This window comes from Platalea leucorodia (assembly GCF_965183815.1).
Source record: "Platalea leucorodia genome assembly, chromosome: 3".
NCBI lineage: Eukaryota > Metazoa > Chordata > Aves > Pelecaniformes > Threskiornithidae > Platalea > Platalea leucorodia.
The window spans coordinates 76552416-76565978 of record NC_138825.1 but is presented as its reverse complement, the minus strand read 5'-3'; the positions used below and the strand labels follow the sequence as shown (position 1 = coordinate 76565978).

General features: G+C 36.2%; 1 protein-coding gene across 2 annotated transcripts in view; it reads right to left on the bottom strand.

Annotated features, from left to right (window-relative positions):
- The window catches only part of CDK19 (cyclin dependent kinase 19), a 134445-nt gene that overhangs the window by 72585 nt on the left and 48297 nt on the right, over positions 1-13563 (bottom strand). For both annotated transcript variants that reach the window (XM_082306396.1, XM_082306395.1), the window contains one exon: positions 9256-9366. Coding sequence is in view for 1 of the 2 variants with exons in the window: in XM_082306395.1 (XP_082162521.1) it covers positions 9256-9366 (111 nt within the window). In the remaining variant the exon portion in view is untranslated. The remainder of the gene's footprint in view (positions 1-9255; positions 9367-13563) is intronic.

Genomic DNA, 13563 nt, shown 5'->3' with positions numbered 1-13563 from the left:
AAAGCTGAATTTGCCCCAACACCACTGGAATGAATCCACAGGGCTTGTGGCCAAGTCCTACTTTCAAGAGTTTTGTAAAAAAATTAGTTAATCCAATTTCTTGCATGCAACTAACCTCATGAAGAAAGGCCAACACACATAACCAACACTAAACAGCAATTTTAATGGCAGTGCCCGTCTAAGAAACAGAAGGGCAAATAGGTGCCATTGCTGAACAGCATCTCTTCTACTGAAGGCAGCAAGCCCAAGCTTTTTCTTATTTCTTTATATTTCCAGAAATATATCTATATGGTCCTACCACTGTTTTGGGAAAATATTCCTCAAATTAAAAAAATAACTAAATAAATAAGAGCATCAAAACAGAAATAAATGAATGGTCATAACAATTTGACAAAAGTTTTGGAGATCAGGCAGGTCAGGTGTACAGGAAGCCCCAAAGCAGAGGATGCCATACCAGCACAACTATGCTAAAGGACTTTTTTTAACTTGAGCAATTCCGCTGACTTCAGCTATGGCAGGGATAACGTTCTCTTTCCGTGTCAAAACATTGAAGATTGAATAGTTTAAACCTAAGACCTCAGGCGTAGAAATGGGCGCAGGTGCCAGCACAAACCAGGATGTTCTTTATACATAACAGCACAATGCAAGTGGATGAGGCATTCTGTACTAGCTTCGCTTCCTGAGTAGTCCTAAACTGCAGCCTCAATTACAGCATATAACAGCCATAATCTTAGACCTAATAAAGGTATGGAATAATTTACAGGAATTATAGGAATTGTAACCTGCATTTCCCGTTCCCCAGACGACTGTCCTAACCTCTAGGCTTCAAAACCACACTCCTCCTTTCTCTCATTCAAGAAATTTTTTGGCAGAATAGCACAGCATCAAGACTGTCCTCTGAGCTGGGAGTATAGATTTGAGTCCTGACAGGTAAGGACATTCTGCCTCTCTCTCCAGGAACCAGGAGATGCACTTGGACATTGCAGCTTCTAATCTTTAGGTATGCTCAAGTTCTTTGCTGAACCTTACCCTTAACGGGTAACCATTAAGAACAAAACATGAGGACTTCCACAATCCAGTCAAGTCAGAGAAGCATGTTTGTAGCAAGACGACAAGCAGACACAAGGTCAAACAGCTTGTCACTCCCTAAAGATAACTTAATTCCCGTATTCTGACAGACCACCTGGCCACAAAAGCTGGAAAATACCAAGACACATTCAGCAAAAGTTTAGGGAAGCCTTAATTGTCAGTGCACACTGTCCCAGTCGCACGCTACAGAACAGAAACCTATCCCCAACATTATCCAGCCATAATTTCATTTTAATTAGTTCATTAGAACACTGTGGATGCAACCTCCCCTTCTGATATACCTAAGGCACTTCAAAACGACAGAAGAATGCTTGTCATATGAGGTAAATGAAACTTCAAGCAATATTCAAATCTATTCAGCAAAAGTACCCAAGTCGCTTTCCCTTTCTGCGCAACTGTATTTTCACAGTCCCAGATCTTAAAAAGATGCTGCCACTTCCATAAACCTTCCATAAACATTGTGAGCCAATTAGGTATTCACTTTTGAAAATAAACATAATGTAAAATATTTCTACTGCTTTTACACATTTTGTTTTAAATTTAAACAAGGGATCGACTTTGTGGCAGTCGCTTTAAGTCTATATTCTAAATTAAATTAATACTTCATTGACCAATGTTAAAGTACAAATTTATTAACATTCTAGAAAAGTAATGAAGCTTCCAGAGGCTTGCTATAATTTCCTGTTTGCAACCTCTGGAACTATTGGTTTTATTTACTAACTGCATATACCCAATTTTTGACTTAAAAAAAAAACGTAATAAAATTGAGGGGAAAAATGGACGAACCAGCTTATTTCAGCAAGACCATTTTAGCTTTAGCAAAGCCAAGACCATATAAACGATAATAAACAAACAAGTGAAACAGAGCTAAGCATTCCAAAATAAAATACAGTGGTGACTCACGAAGCAGTATTCAATCTAGTAGTTCATCTGCCTTCTATGTTACCTAATGTGTTGAAATTGGTTTAAAAATTGACTGATGAGGAACTATGTACATTTTCTAAATCCTCCACCATAAACAAAGTAAACATAATGCATGACAATATAGAGCAAACTCATTTAGTTTGTTCCATGAAAACGTCTAGTATTTACCCAGCAGTTAAATGAACATTCAAAAAGATCCTAATTTTAGCGTGCTTCCAAGAAAGTCAAGCTGATACAAACATACTCTCTCTGTGTTTGCATCATCCCATTCCCCATTCCAAGAACTGCTGTTCAGTATGACAGAGGTTAAAACAAACAAGTCAGACCTGGAAAGTTTTCATGGAAGTAAGCATCCAGCTAAACAAAAGATTTTATGCGTCTGACCAAATGAAGTCACAGTGTGAGCTCTCACCTCAACAGACATGAGATGATCCATAGACCTCAAGACACAACCCCCTTGAAAACCTGACTTCTTGAGTTCTACTGCTTAAGGCAATGCTTGTTTTAAAATTACATTCATCTCCATCAAACTGAAATGCAATCATGTCAACACAGATGCCTCTCCCTGCTTAAGTAAATTGCCTGTTCACTCCTACACTTTAGCAAAAACCCTTCTTTCTATCCAATCCAGCCTTTGAGAATAAAACAGAATTATGTCAATGCGCCAGTAAAAAGTAAAATTACATTTTAATATTAAAGAGATGGAAGCTTGGATACACATTAAATCTGTGCCAAGGTCAAGAGGAAGATTCAAATTATATGGCTTCAAGTCTCATTTTAAACATAAAATGATTTCCACCTTCTGTCTTCAGCAAAATCAATATCCAAACAAAGGTGACAAATATCCTTGAGTGTTAAATGTAAAGCACTTAAAAGGCTACGGAAGAATAAATCAAAATCTAAAGGTGGTATAAAAACTAAACGTGCATCATTTGCACAATTTTCAAAAAGAGGAAGCAAAGATAGACCCAATTAACCTAAGTAACATTTGTTTCCTGTTCCAAAAATAAATCACAGCTTCACAAGCCTACAGTTAGGGCTCATTTCAGACACCAAAGTTTTAGACACCCAAAAAATTTTGTCAAGGGTATATCACAAGTAAAATAAAATAAAATCAAAACAAAAAGCAGGTAAAAGTATTTCTACAGCAATCACTTAAGTTTCCAATTTTGGGAGCATTACAGCAAACAACACATAACAGTCCTTCAAAAGAGGAAGGGGAAAAAAAATATGCCTCAACAGCCTCACTCTAAACTATGGCAGTACACTGCCATCATCAAATATCTTCTTTAGAATGTCATTAACCAAACTGTCTAATGAAAAAATCCATTTCCAAGTGACAAGGGTCAACATTTTAAGTAACAGTGAAGGGAACTTTAATACACTAACTTTTGCTAAAGGTAACTTGCTTTAAATACCTAAGCTTTGAAGCACAGAGCAAACAGATTCAGTATCATTTTCCCAGGTTCTGCTGGGGGGTCTTTCTCGTTCTTCTAGATCTTTCAGACCTAAATATGTCAAAATAACTCTATACGATTTAAAAAAAAAAAAAAAAAAAAAAAAAAAAAAAATCAGATTTCAACTACCCTTTCAGCATATATCCGAAACACCCAGTATTCACACCACTCTGTTCACGTTAATTCTTCACATACATCATGCTTTTGCACCCTTGCCTCTGTCTTTGAGGTCTGCTCCTACCAGTTGTCTCCTCCAATTTTCACACATTGTGGTACAGAAGATGAACCCACAAACTACCCCCAAATCCGTACAACTCTGGCAGAAAAAGCAAGTTTTGTGACGCGACGAGCGCATTCTCAGAACAGACAGCTATCGACAAGGAATGGTGCTGCTCTTTGCAAGAAATCCAACCATCACTTTAGTGCCAAAAAGACCCCTTCCGTTATATTTGGAAGGGACAAATCATGCCGTAAAGACTTTCTGTAACAATGGCCGATGATAAAAATTGTTACTTTAAAGCAATCAAAACCTATGCCAGCCCACTCCCTTCTGCCCCAACAAATCTTACATTCTTCTGCCAGCCAGCAGAATCCTATACTGGTAAATATGCACACGACAGAGAAGACTGCACAAAGAATCACCTAGTGGAGCAGGACTGAATTAAACAAACAAACACACACCACCCCCCCACCACATACCATGACTATAGAAAATTAAACTATTAATTAATTAATTAATTAATTAATAAATTAAACTATAGAAAATTAACCACATACGCATGACTATAGAAAATTAAAAAAGAAAAATAAAACTGCTACACTGAGAAAAGTATTTTCATGTATATAAAAATATTTGTGATCAACTAGCATCTGAATTATCCTCATGATTAAGAGCTAAACCAAAGCCTAGTGGAAGTAAAAATTATAACTGATTACACCATATTTGAGGAAGACTTTAAAACTCAGATCCGTTAGAAAACATTCATGTGATTAAACAAACATGCAGGTTTATTGCATAAATCAGTATACAACACCCTCACAACTTCATTTAGCATATAAGAACATTATTCAAAATGTCATTAGCTGAAATTAAGTACATTTATTTGTATATTGAGAGAGTCAGCTAGTGTTACAAAATTCACACGTAGGAAGAATATTTTCTCCTTTCCATTATTTGATGATTATTTTTAGGTACACACGACTACGCTTATAATCTCTACCCTACATTTTTAAAAAGAAGAATATATACATAACAAGTATTTCATATAATACAAAGCCAGTCTGTACATATGTTTCTATTATTATCAACAATAATTTCAAAATTAATTTTACTCCAAGTTTCTCAGTTGTATTTGCTGCTAAGCAGTTACTTGTTAGAGATCACTGGAATCTAATAATAAGAGAGAAACAATCAACCAAACCTAAAAAATACCCAGATCATGGTTTAACTGCTCTTGGATAGTGAACGTATCATCACATTCAATATTATCAAATCATAGTTAATATTTTATTTAATCACTTATTAAGAGCCAACAATTTTTTTTATGGCTATAAAACACATTCAACGCATTTTACTGTGATAAAAATGTCACTGTTTTTCAGAATGAGATAAAAAACATTTCAGAAGCTTCTGATTTAAGTTACAACATAGATTTCCAGAAAAGGAAATCTTAAAGCTTTGAAGTTACATGGACATATTAGATGAGTCTGAGAATTAACTCTGTACCATAGCTAGAAAAGTAGATACCCTATAAATTTAGAATATAAAAAAAGAGTTACAAAAATGTTGCTTAGAATCAAAAATCCTATTTAAAAATATAGACACTATGGAATTGAACACATTGAATGTGTGTTTATCTGCAGTACTAAAGACAAAAATGTGTGCTTTAGAAAATACCTCCAATACTAAAAAGCTGGTGCTGTAAAAGTATAGGAGAGTAGCTGGGAACAAAAGCTGGCTCTAACTATTATAACCTCTCCAATGGCTAAAAGTAACTGCACTGACAACAAAAGGAGTTCACCTCCAGAGCAGATCTCATTTGTATCACGCTCTTCTTAAAGTCCAATTAAGTAATCATCATGCATTTCATGTATTTACTGTAAATTTGAATAATGTCTTAAAGTGCATGAGCTTTACATAAGAAGTTCTGGACAGCAGTACACAACTTAAGACTAAGGTAAAATAAGAACATACATGAAAGTTGAATAGGAAAATAAAGTTATTCCTCAGTGATAAAACAGCAAAAATTCATGCATCTAAACCAACCTTTTCTTTTTTTTTAACGGCAAGAATGAACATAGCAGGAAAATACACGTATTAGTTGAAAGAACTACACTTTTTCTTGGAAAGATTTCATCCATGCATAGTTTGTAAGACTATGAAGTTCTAACTGTGTACTGGAAAAGGTAACTTAAAAATAGTTATCAGTTCCACTCGTGGACTTAAGATTAACTCAGCTATGTGTTAACTGAATTACATTTTTTTATCTCAACATAAATTAAGCACGGCAGAAAAGCTGGATACAATTTGGATTAAAAGCATCCAAGACTTTATGAGTAGACGTTGAAAAAGGAATGTCCTTCACAAGAGAAGGAACAGGAGATGGTTGGTTCTGTGGCTATGAGCATCTGAAGCTGAAAGTTTCAGACAACTGGAATATAAAGGTGTGAGACTGAAGCAAGTTACCAGGTATTAAGAAAGGATGTGGCTTATAAGGTATGAGATATTCAATGGCATCTGTGGACATACACATTTGTAACCTTGCATCAGGTGCTCCTTTTACACTGAGGTACAAGCTAAGGAATCTTACATTTACTTCATAGCATAAGCATATATAAGCAGTGATGACAGTGTAGACAATACACTATAAATTAACATATGTGGCATATCCAACAGCCTAAGAACTTTACCAGTTGACAGAGACTAATAGCCAAGAAAAATGACAAGAAAACACTCTGTGGATTACACTAAGAATTTTGGTAATTAAAGCAAACAAGATTTATAAATCAATTGGTCAAAAGAATTGCTATATTCTTCAACATTCTTTGTTGCATTCTCATTAACGGCTTTGCATTGTTTTGTATAATGTAACTTCAGAGGTGATGAAGGAAAAATCTTCGATAGGCTTAGTTATTAAATGGTGAATATGTTTGCAGGCAAGGATAACATAGTAAGTCTTCACCAATACCTGTCCAAAGTAGTTCAAATTAGCATAGCTTTCTTCATCCCTTGGTAATGGCATCAACAGAAGCTATAGCAAGTTATAAAGTATGCCACTATCTATACTCAAATTACAGATTTGAGCAGTCTAATCCTTAGGAATTTAATGCAAAGTTAAAAAAAAAAAAAAAATGTTCTTGCTCACCATAAAAGAACTTTTTAATAAGCTTAATTGGCACCATAACTTTTCCTCATTATAATGGGACAATTTTTTTTCAGTATTACAAAATGAACAAAGTAAGATAGCATCTAATATAGTTTATTCATCTCTTGCCAAATGTTTCCAGTACAGAAGACAAAAATTTAATGATTTTAATTAATCTGATGTTTGTAAGTGATGAGCATTTACTCTTCTCATTGAAGCCAACAGGAGTTACTAAAGCTGGGCAGCTTTGAACAGAAGGACGATTCCCATACTTACAGACAGATTTTGGTAAGTAACTCTAAGGTACCTACACTTGAAACCATTGGTCTCTGGGAATCTACATCTCTCTAGCGACAGCACATCTACAGTTCCAAAACTTAAATCCTTCTAAACTGATACCCACAATGAATAGACTTATTTTCTTTTTATGTAGTGCTGGGGGAGCACATGGCAGTAAGCAATAACAAAATGTGCCAGTCCCCTACTATGATTTCTACCCCAAAGAGCTGAAAGGGCACAAGCCGTAAAGCACAGGAAATGCAAAACACAACACAACACAGACAGAATGACAAGTGGTTGTTATTACTGAAATGCATTACAAAGTAAGTGGATTTTCAGGAGTTTTTCGAAGGAGGATAGTGAAGGATCTTTACGTACGTTAATTGGGAGGCTGTTCCATGTGTAGGAGGCAGCGTGGAAAAAGACACAAAGTTGGGAGTGAGCAAAAGAGACAAAAGGGGAATTAAGAGCGATGCTTGGGAAGTGCTGACGGTAAAGGAAATGAGGACCAAGGTTAAGCCAGAACCAAGAGTGCCCTGAACACGGCTAACTTTATGCAAGGGAGGAAAAAGAATTCCTGGCAAAGGCTTAAGAAGCAAGGAAACATGGGCAATTATATAGGAAAGGAGAAATGATTTGTGTAGCATGTCCCATAGAAAAAAAAGTAAGAGAGTTAGGAAGTGGGAGACCAGTTCACATCAAATAAACATTTCAGTCTCAAATAATAGAAAAGAATTAACTTCACTGACATTATGACCAATACCCAGCCAGATGTGAGGAGCGGCAGGAACATTAGACTGCAGTGATTCTTTATCTAAAGCTGTGAAATCATGTGAAAAATCACCATGTAGTATAAAAACCACATGCCCAAAATAAATTGAAATGGAAAAAGTTAGAAAAAAGGTGTTTTAAATATGCCATTCAATGTAGCAGTAAAATGTGCTTGTTGTGGTTGTTCTATAAAATGAGTAAACTCAACTGATGCACAAATAAATTCTGTCCATACAGGGTTTTAGCTGCTGCATTCCTATTCATCATCACTGTCACCAGTTGTGAGAAACACACAAACTCTCAGTGCACACTGAACTTTGATGAAGAAAACTTTTAAAATACAAAGCTGCTACCCCATAAGAGAAATAAAATTAAATATTTTTAAGCATATGAAGGGGAATGAAATACCATGACTTTAATTGTTCTGAGCCAGAAGTATCTTTTTGCATGGTCTAAGTTTACTTTCCTTCCAGATTACAATTTTGTGTCTTGAGAGCTAAGTACAAACAAATGGAGCAATTTGTCACTAAGATTAGTAATAGCAACTTCTATATAACTGAAGCCTTAAGAAGTAATATTGGAATTAATATTACCACTTCCTCTCCTTGCCAGTATTTTCAAAGGAATTATAAAACATACTGATTACTGTTAGTAAGTGTTTGATATCTTTTGGGTTTAAACACAAATCCAGGCCCAAGCAACTCAGATCTTATCAGTAGGTGTGGAGCTTGAATATTTGTATCTGAGTTCAACTCATGATGTCATTGATGTCCACCTCTACAACAGATTAAATGAAACCATACCATATTTTGCAGGAAACTTAAAAATAGACATCTAAGTCTCTACTGCTCTTCCACATAGTGATAGTCCATCAGTAGGCCCAATTAGCAGTGCTTACTTTTTTTTCTTACTTTCTTTCCACTCATACTGTCACAAATTCGCTGTTCAGAATTAGGTGATTGAATGTTGGTCACCCAGTATATCTCAGTGAGAAGACTCAGTAAAGCAGTTCCTCTCGTGTGTGTCTGTGTCTGTGTCTGTGTGTGTGTGTGTGTGTGTGTGTGTGTAAAACTGCAGAAAAAAGAAAATACTAAATACATTTCCAAACTCTATTTTAGAAGGTCTCAATTTAGGAATGATCAAAGCTTGTAGGAAAATTCTTTTAGCTTCAAAATAAAATCTGACTTGAAAAAATTCTACATAGCCTTTTGCAGGTTTTAAAGTGTACAAAGAACAGGATGTCAGTTAGACCCTTAATTACAGAGCAAGAAATTTATGCATCTCTGCGCTATATGAAGGTACACCACACATTTCAGTTTGAACAAGCTCGTATTACACTACCTCGAACACTCAGGAAAATCTGTACTTACCCACAAATCATGTTCAGCATAATCAAACAGCAGCCAAACCTTTCTGTCACTATGAGAAAGGAAAACCTTCTGCAATGCAATCACGTTAGGGTGCTTCAACTCTCGTAAAAGCTGCAGAGAAACAGAGAAGCTCTCGTTACTTCTGTGGTTGTTAAGAAAAGAAAACAGAACAACAAAAAAACACAACAAGTCTTAGCACAAATAGCAAACAAGTAATTCTACAACAGGCCCTAGAAGAAAAGATGCCACTGATTCAATACATTGTTGTCAAAATCAGGATATACACAGCCTCCATGGCACGGGTTGCTGTTCTGCAAGCACAGCTGACCATCACTAGCTACCTTGCTCTGTTCCAGACTCAGCACACAGCTGCCCATCCTACCTATTTATCCCACTCACCCTCAGCTTCTATCTTAAAGGAGTCAGTGCACACAAACATAACTGTTCTCTTATCAAAGGCGAACATCAGGATTTAAGGATCCCAGAATCAAGCTTGGGCAGCTGGTCCAGTTCTTTGTGTGGACACCACAGCTCTCGATTACCACATAATTATTCTATTACCAATAATTTTCTGTTGCATTGGATCCCTGCTTCGCTTGCCTGGAAGTCCACAGGGTTGTTCTTCTCAGAACATAAGGGTATTTTCTTTGAAAAGTTTACCAAACCCATTTTTCTAATGGCTGCTCCAACTACTATCCTGTAATCCAGAAATAAACCCAAGCTTATTTACTGCTGGCCAGAAGGAAAAGTAGGTCTCATGACTAATTAGACAGCACATTAAAGCAGGCACCGCTGCCGAAGTCACCATTCTGCCAGATTAAATCAGTCCTCAGGAGGAGCTGGGAAGTGGTACTCCCAAAAATATAATTTCCAAGGAATCACTTTTTGCTGCCTGCCCCCCCCCCCCCGCCATACTGCAGTCACAAGAATGATTGATCACTTCTGTTTTATCTTAAAATTGCCTGCATCTGCAGCACTATATATAAATTGCCAAGAATCAATTTATAATGGCAAAATAGTAAATGGAGTAGGTTCCAAGGCATATTTGAGAGAAATGAATCTTCCCTTTTTTCACCTTACAGAAGAAGACTCGAGATGTTTATTTTAGGGGAAAAAAATAAGGAAAAGGATTAATTTTAAATTATCTTATCCTTTGGCTATACAGATACCTGGCAAGACAAGAAATCTTCTAAAGACTATTACAACTGCTTAAATCTATCCCAGTTTTCCAGCAAATGAAATAATTTAAATGCTTTTTCTACCATGCAGGAAGTGTTTTCTTCTTTTTGTTTCTTCCTCTCCCTTATGCTAAGCATTTCTAGCTGTAAAAGAAAGAAATTCCTCCCTAATGAACTGATCAATAGTCACGCCCAGGTATCACTTACAAGATGCAGTAAAAATCATTTTGTCACTTAACACATAGTAACTAACAAAACCCTACAAATTAAAACTGTCCTTCGACAGGCATCAACAGATGTTGCTGTATACCTTGTCCTTAGTAATATTAAAAACTATTTTCCAGTAAGGATTTGATGGGATGCCTCTGCCTTTTTTCTTTATTAATAAGAGAGTTCTTTTCATTTTAGGATAATTTTTAAAGTAGGGGGAGAAAAAAAACATTATAGTAGGCACATTATTTTATTTAATTGCCATTAGATTTTTCTTAAAGACACTGTTGGCAGCAATAGCAATATAAAAAAAATCCACATTGTTTAAAAAAAAAAAAAAAAAAACAACATTCTCTCAAAATGACTACAACTTTGCAGTGAGAAACAGCCAAAGAGAATATAGTTCCATATCAAATGCTAGCATATAATAAACAAGTCAATAGAAATATTATGTAGAGCATCAGAATTAGAATAGAAAGAATGCCTAAAGTGTTGTGCATTAACAGAAAGGCGCTATATGAAAACGAAACAGGAATGTGTATATCCTGCAGCTCTCAAACACCACTGCTCACGCCAGCCCACACAGAGGAACGGTACGTAGCAGCAGTCACCATGTATCACAACAGCCTGATTAATAAATGAAACCCAAAACCTCTCCTTTTCACACAAATCAGGAAAAAGGATACTTTCATATTAAAGACAGTGGTACACTTCTTATCCAAAACAACAATGGCATACACTTATTTACAATGAGTGAGTTATTTCTAATGCATTGTTCTCTTTTCATTCAACTTAGATGACACAAGAAGCACCCTTATCCAAATCCAGCATTTTTCACATGACAGAATCAAATTATTACTGGTATGATCTTAAACACCGATTTTTGTAAAAACCATGAGAACGTCAGGAAGAAATCATGATGTTACTTTTATACTACATGTGTTGAGTTTCTAACAGAGAATGTCTGTATCTGACCTGAAGAACAGAGGCCAACAAACAGTCTCTGCAAAAAACTTCTGACGCTGTATTTTTCAGCTACCGGATGACTGTTTCTAGTTGCAACCATAGATGGCAAGAGCTCCCGCCGAACTAACGAAGTCTGTTTACACAGGTTACAGATGCACTCTCTACCCGCCTGCTTCTCAAGTCCTTTCTAATCGGAAAACCTAGCATTTTTTCTAAACCATATTGTAAGTGAAAATGCTAAAAGCAATGAGGTTATTTTAAAAGTTGCAATCTAGAGATGTTGCCAATACCTTAATCGTAGGAGCTACAGCAGCCTTATAAATAACAATTTATTTTTTTCTCTTAAGAGGAGCTGTTACAAAGCAAAACATTTCAGAGACATGAATACTTGCCAGAACACATCTTATCTAACAGTTGTATTTAAGTGGATATTTGTAATTTAAACAGAACATTTAAGGACTTGATTCCCTGACTTAAACTCATTCTGTAGTTGTATTAGACACTGGCCAATATCAAAAACTAGACTGAAAACTTGTCAAATTATCTTGTTCCATCTAACAGTGTGTAATAGAAAATACTGATAAGTTATTATTAAGAATATTTAAATAAGCTTTTGTGTTATCTATTCTGCGCTCCAACAGATGAACAAATTTGTTAATTAAGGAGGAAGACAACTCAATTTTTTGTGCTATTCTCATTTGTCTAGCTTAAGTGAATGCTTTGCAATTACCACGGATAGTCATTTTGGAAGTGCTTTTGTAGTTTTAGCGAATAACGTATCTTTATACCTTCTTCTACAGAGCCACAACCCTAACATAGCAGCAGGCCATAAGGAATTTCATCTAAAATAGAAAGCTTCAAGTGGAAAGAAGTGGCACACATCCAAACCAGAACGGTTTTAAAGACTTTGTTGCATTCTGGCCATCAAGACCACCAGTGCCGCAGCAGCTGGTGTTTCAGCAGCGGGAGCCAGACCAAGGAAACGTCAGCTCTCGAGTCCAACGCACTGGGTCAAGAACGGGAGCTCTGCTTTAGCTACACTGGGCTTGCAACAGTGCTAGACACCAATTAGACAAGATCAAAAACTATAGCTTAGGGTACCAGTGACTAGCTTGAGTCATGAACAGAAAAGCTGGTCAGATTTATGTCTAAAAATAATCTCCTCGAGATGGACTACAGCAGAAGAGAGGGTGATCACAGGGACCGGACCAATGTTACTCACAGGTGCAAGAAGAGCACAGATGAGGAGAGTCATTCAAAAAGCACTGGAAAGACGTGATCAGAAAGGAATATACGGCAGAACCAAATACACAGCTATAGAAATCAAGATACAGAAAATTTCAGACAAGTGTTGCAAAGACAAGTATTGATCTAAGATTTAGCTAAAAAGAAATCAGAGACTTCAGAAACAATATTTTCCTTAAAGCAGACAGATGGAAGCCAATATGTGAAAATACAGGGACGTATTTAAAGCTACTTGCATCACAGTTGTATCAACTACCTACCCTAACAACTTTTATGTTTTAACTAGAATTTTGTCAATATTTAACTTCTACACCAACCACCTAACTGTATTGTCATTAATTTTTGTCTAAATGGCTTCAAAATTATGTATTGCTTTAAAGGATGACAAGGGTAGCACCTAGTTCTTCAGTTAACCCTAATCTTGAAAACAAAGACCTAACTCACCTCATGTTAGATTTGCCACTTTTGCCTCTCTGCCAGCTTCTGCTATGAAGGGCTGGGGGTTCCTATTGCCTTTGTGCAGGCTGAGAACAAACCTGACTTCAAAGTCTTTGAATAAGGGAGTAGAAGAATTCATTTTGAAATATATTGTCCAAACAGGAGATATAGGGCAGAAGAAGGAAAAAAGAGACAGTCGTAACACTACATTTAGGCAAGATTTTAGCCTAGCCTAATGGCCCACCTTGCAGTTTCACCTTTCCACTACTCA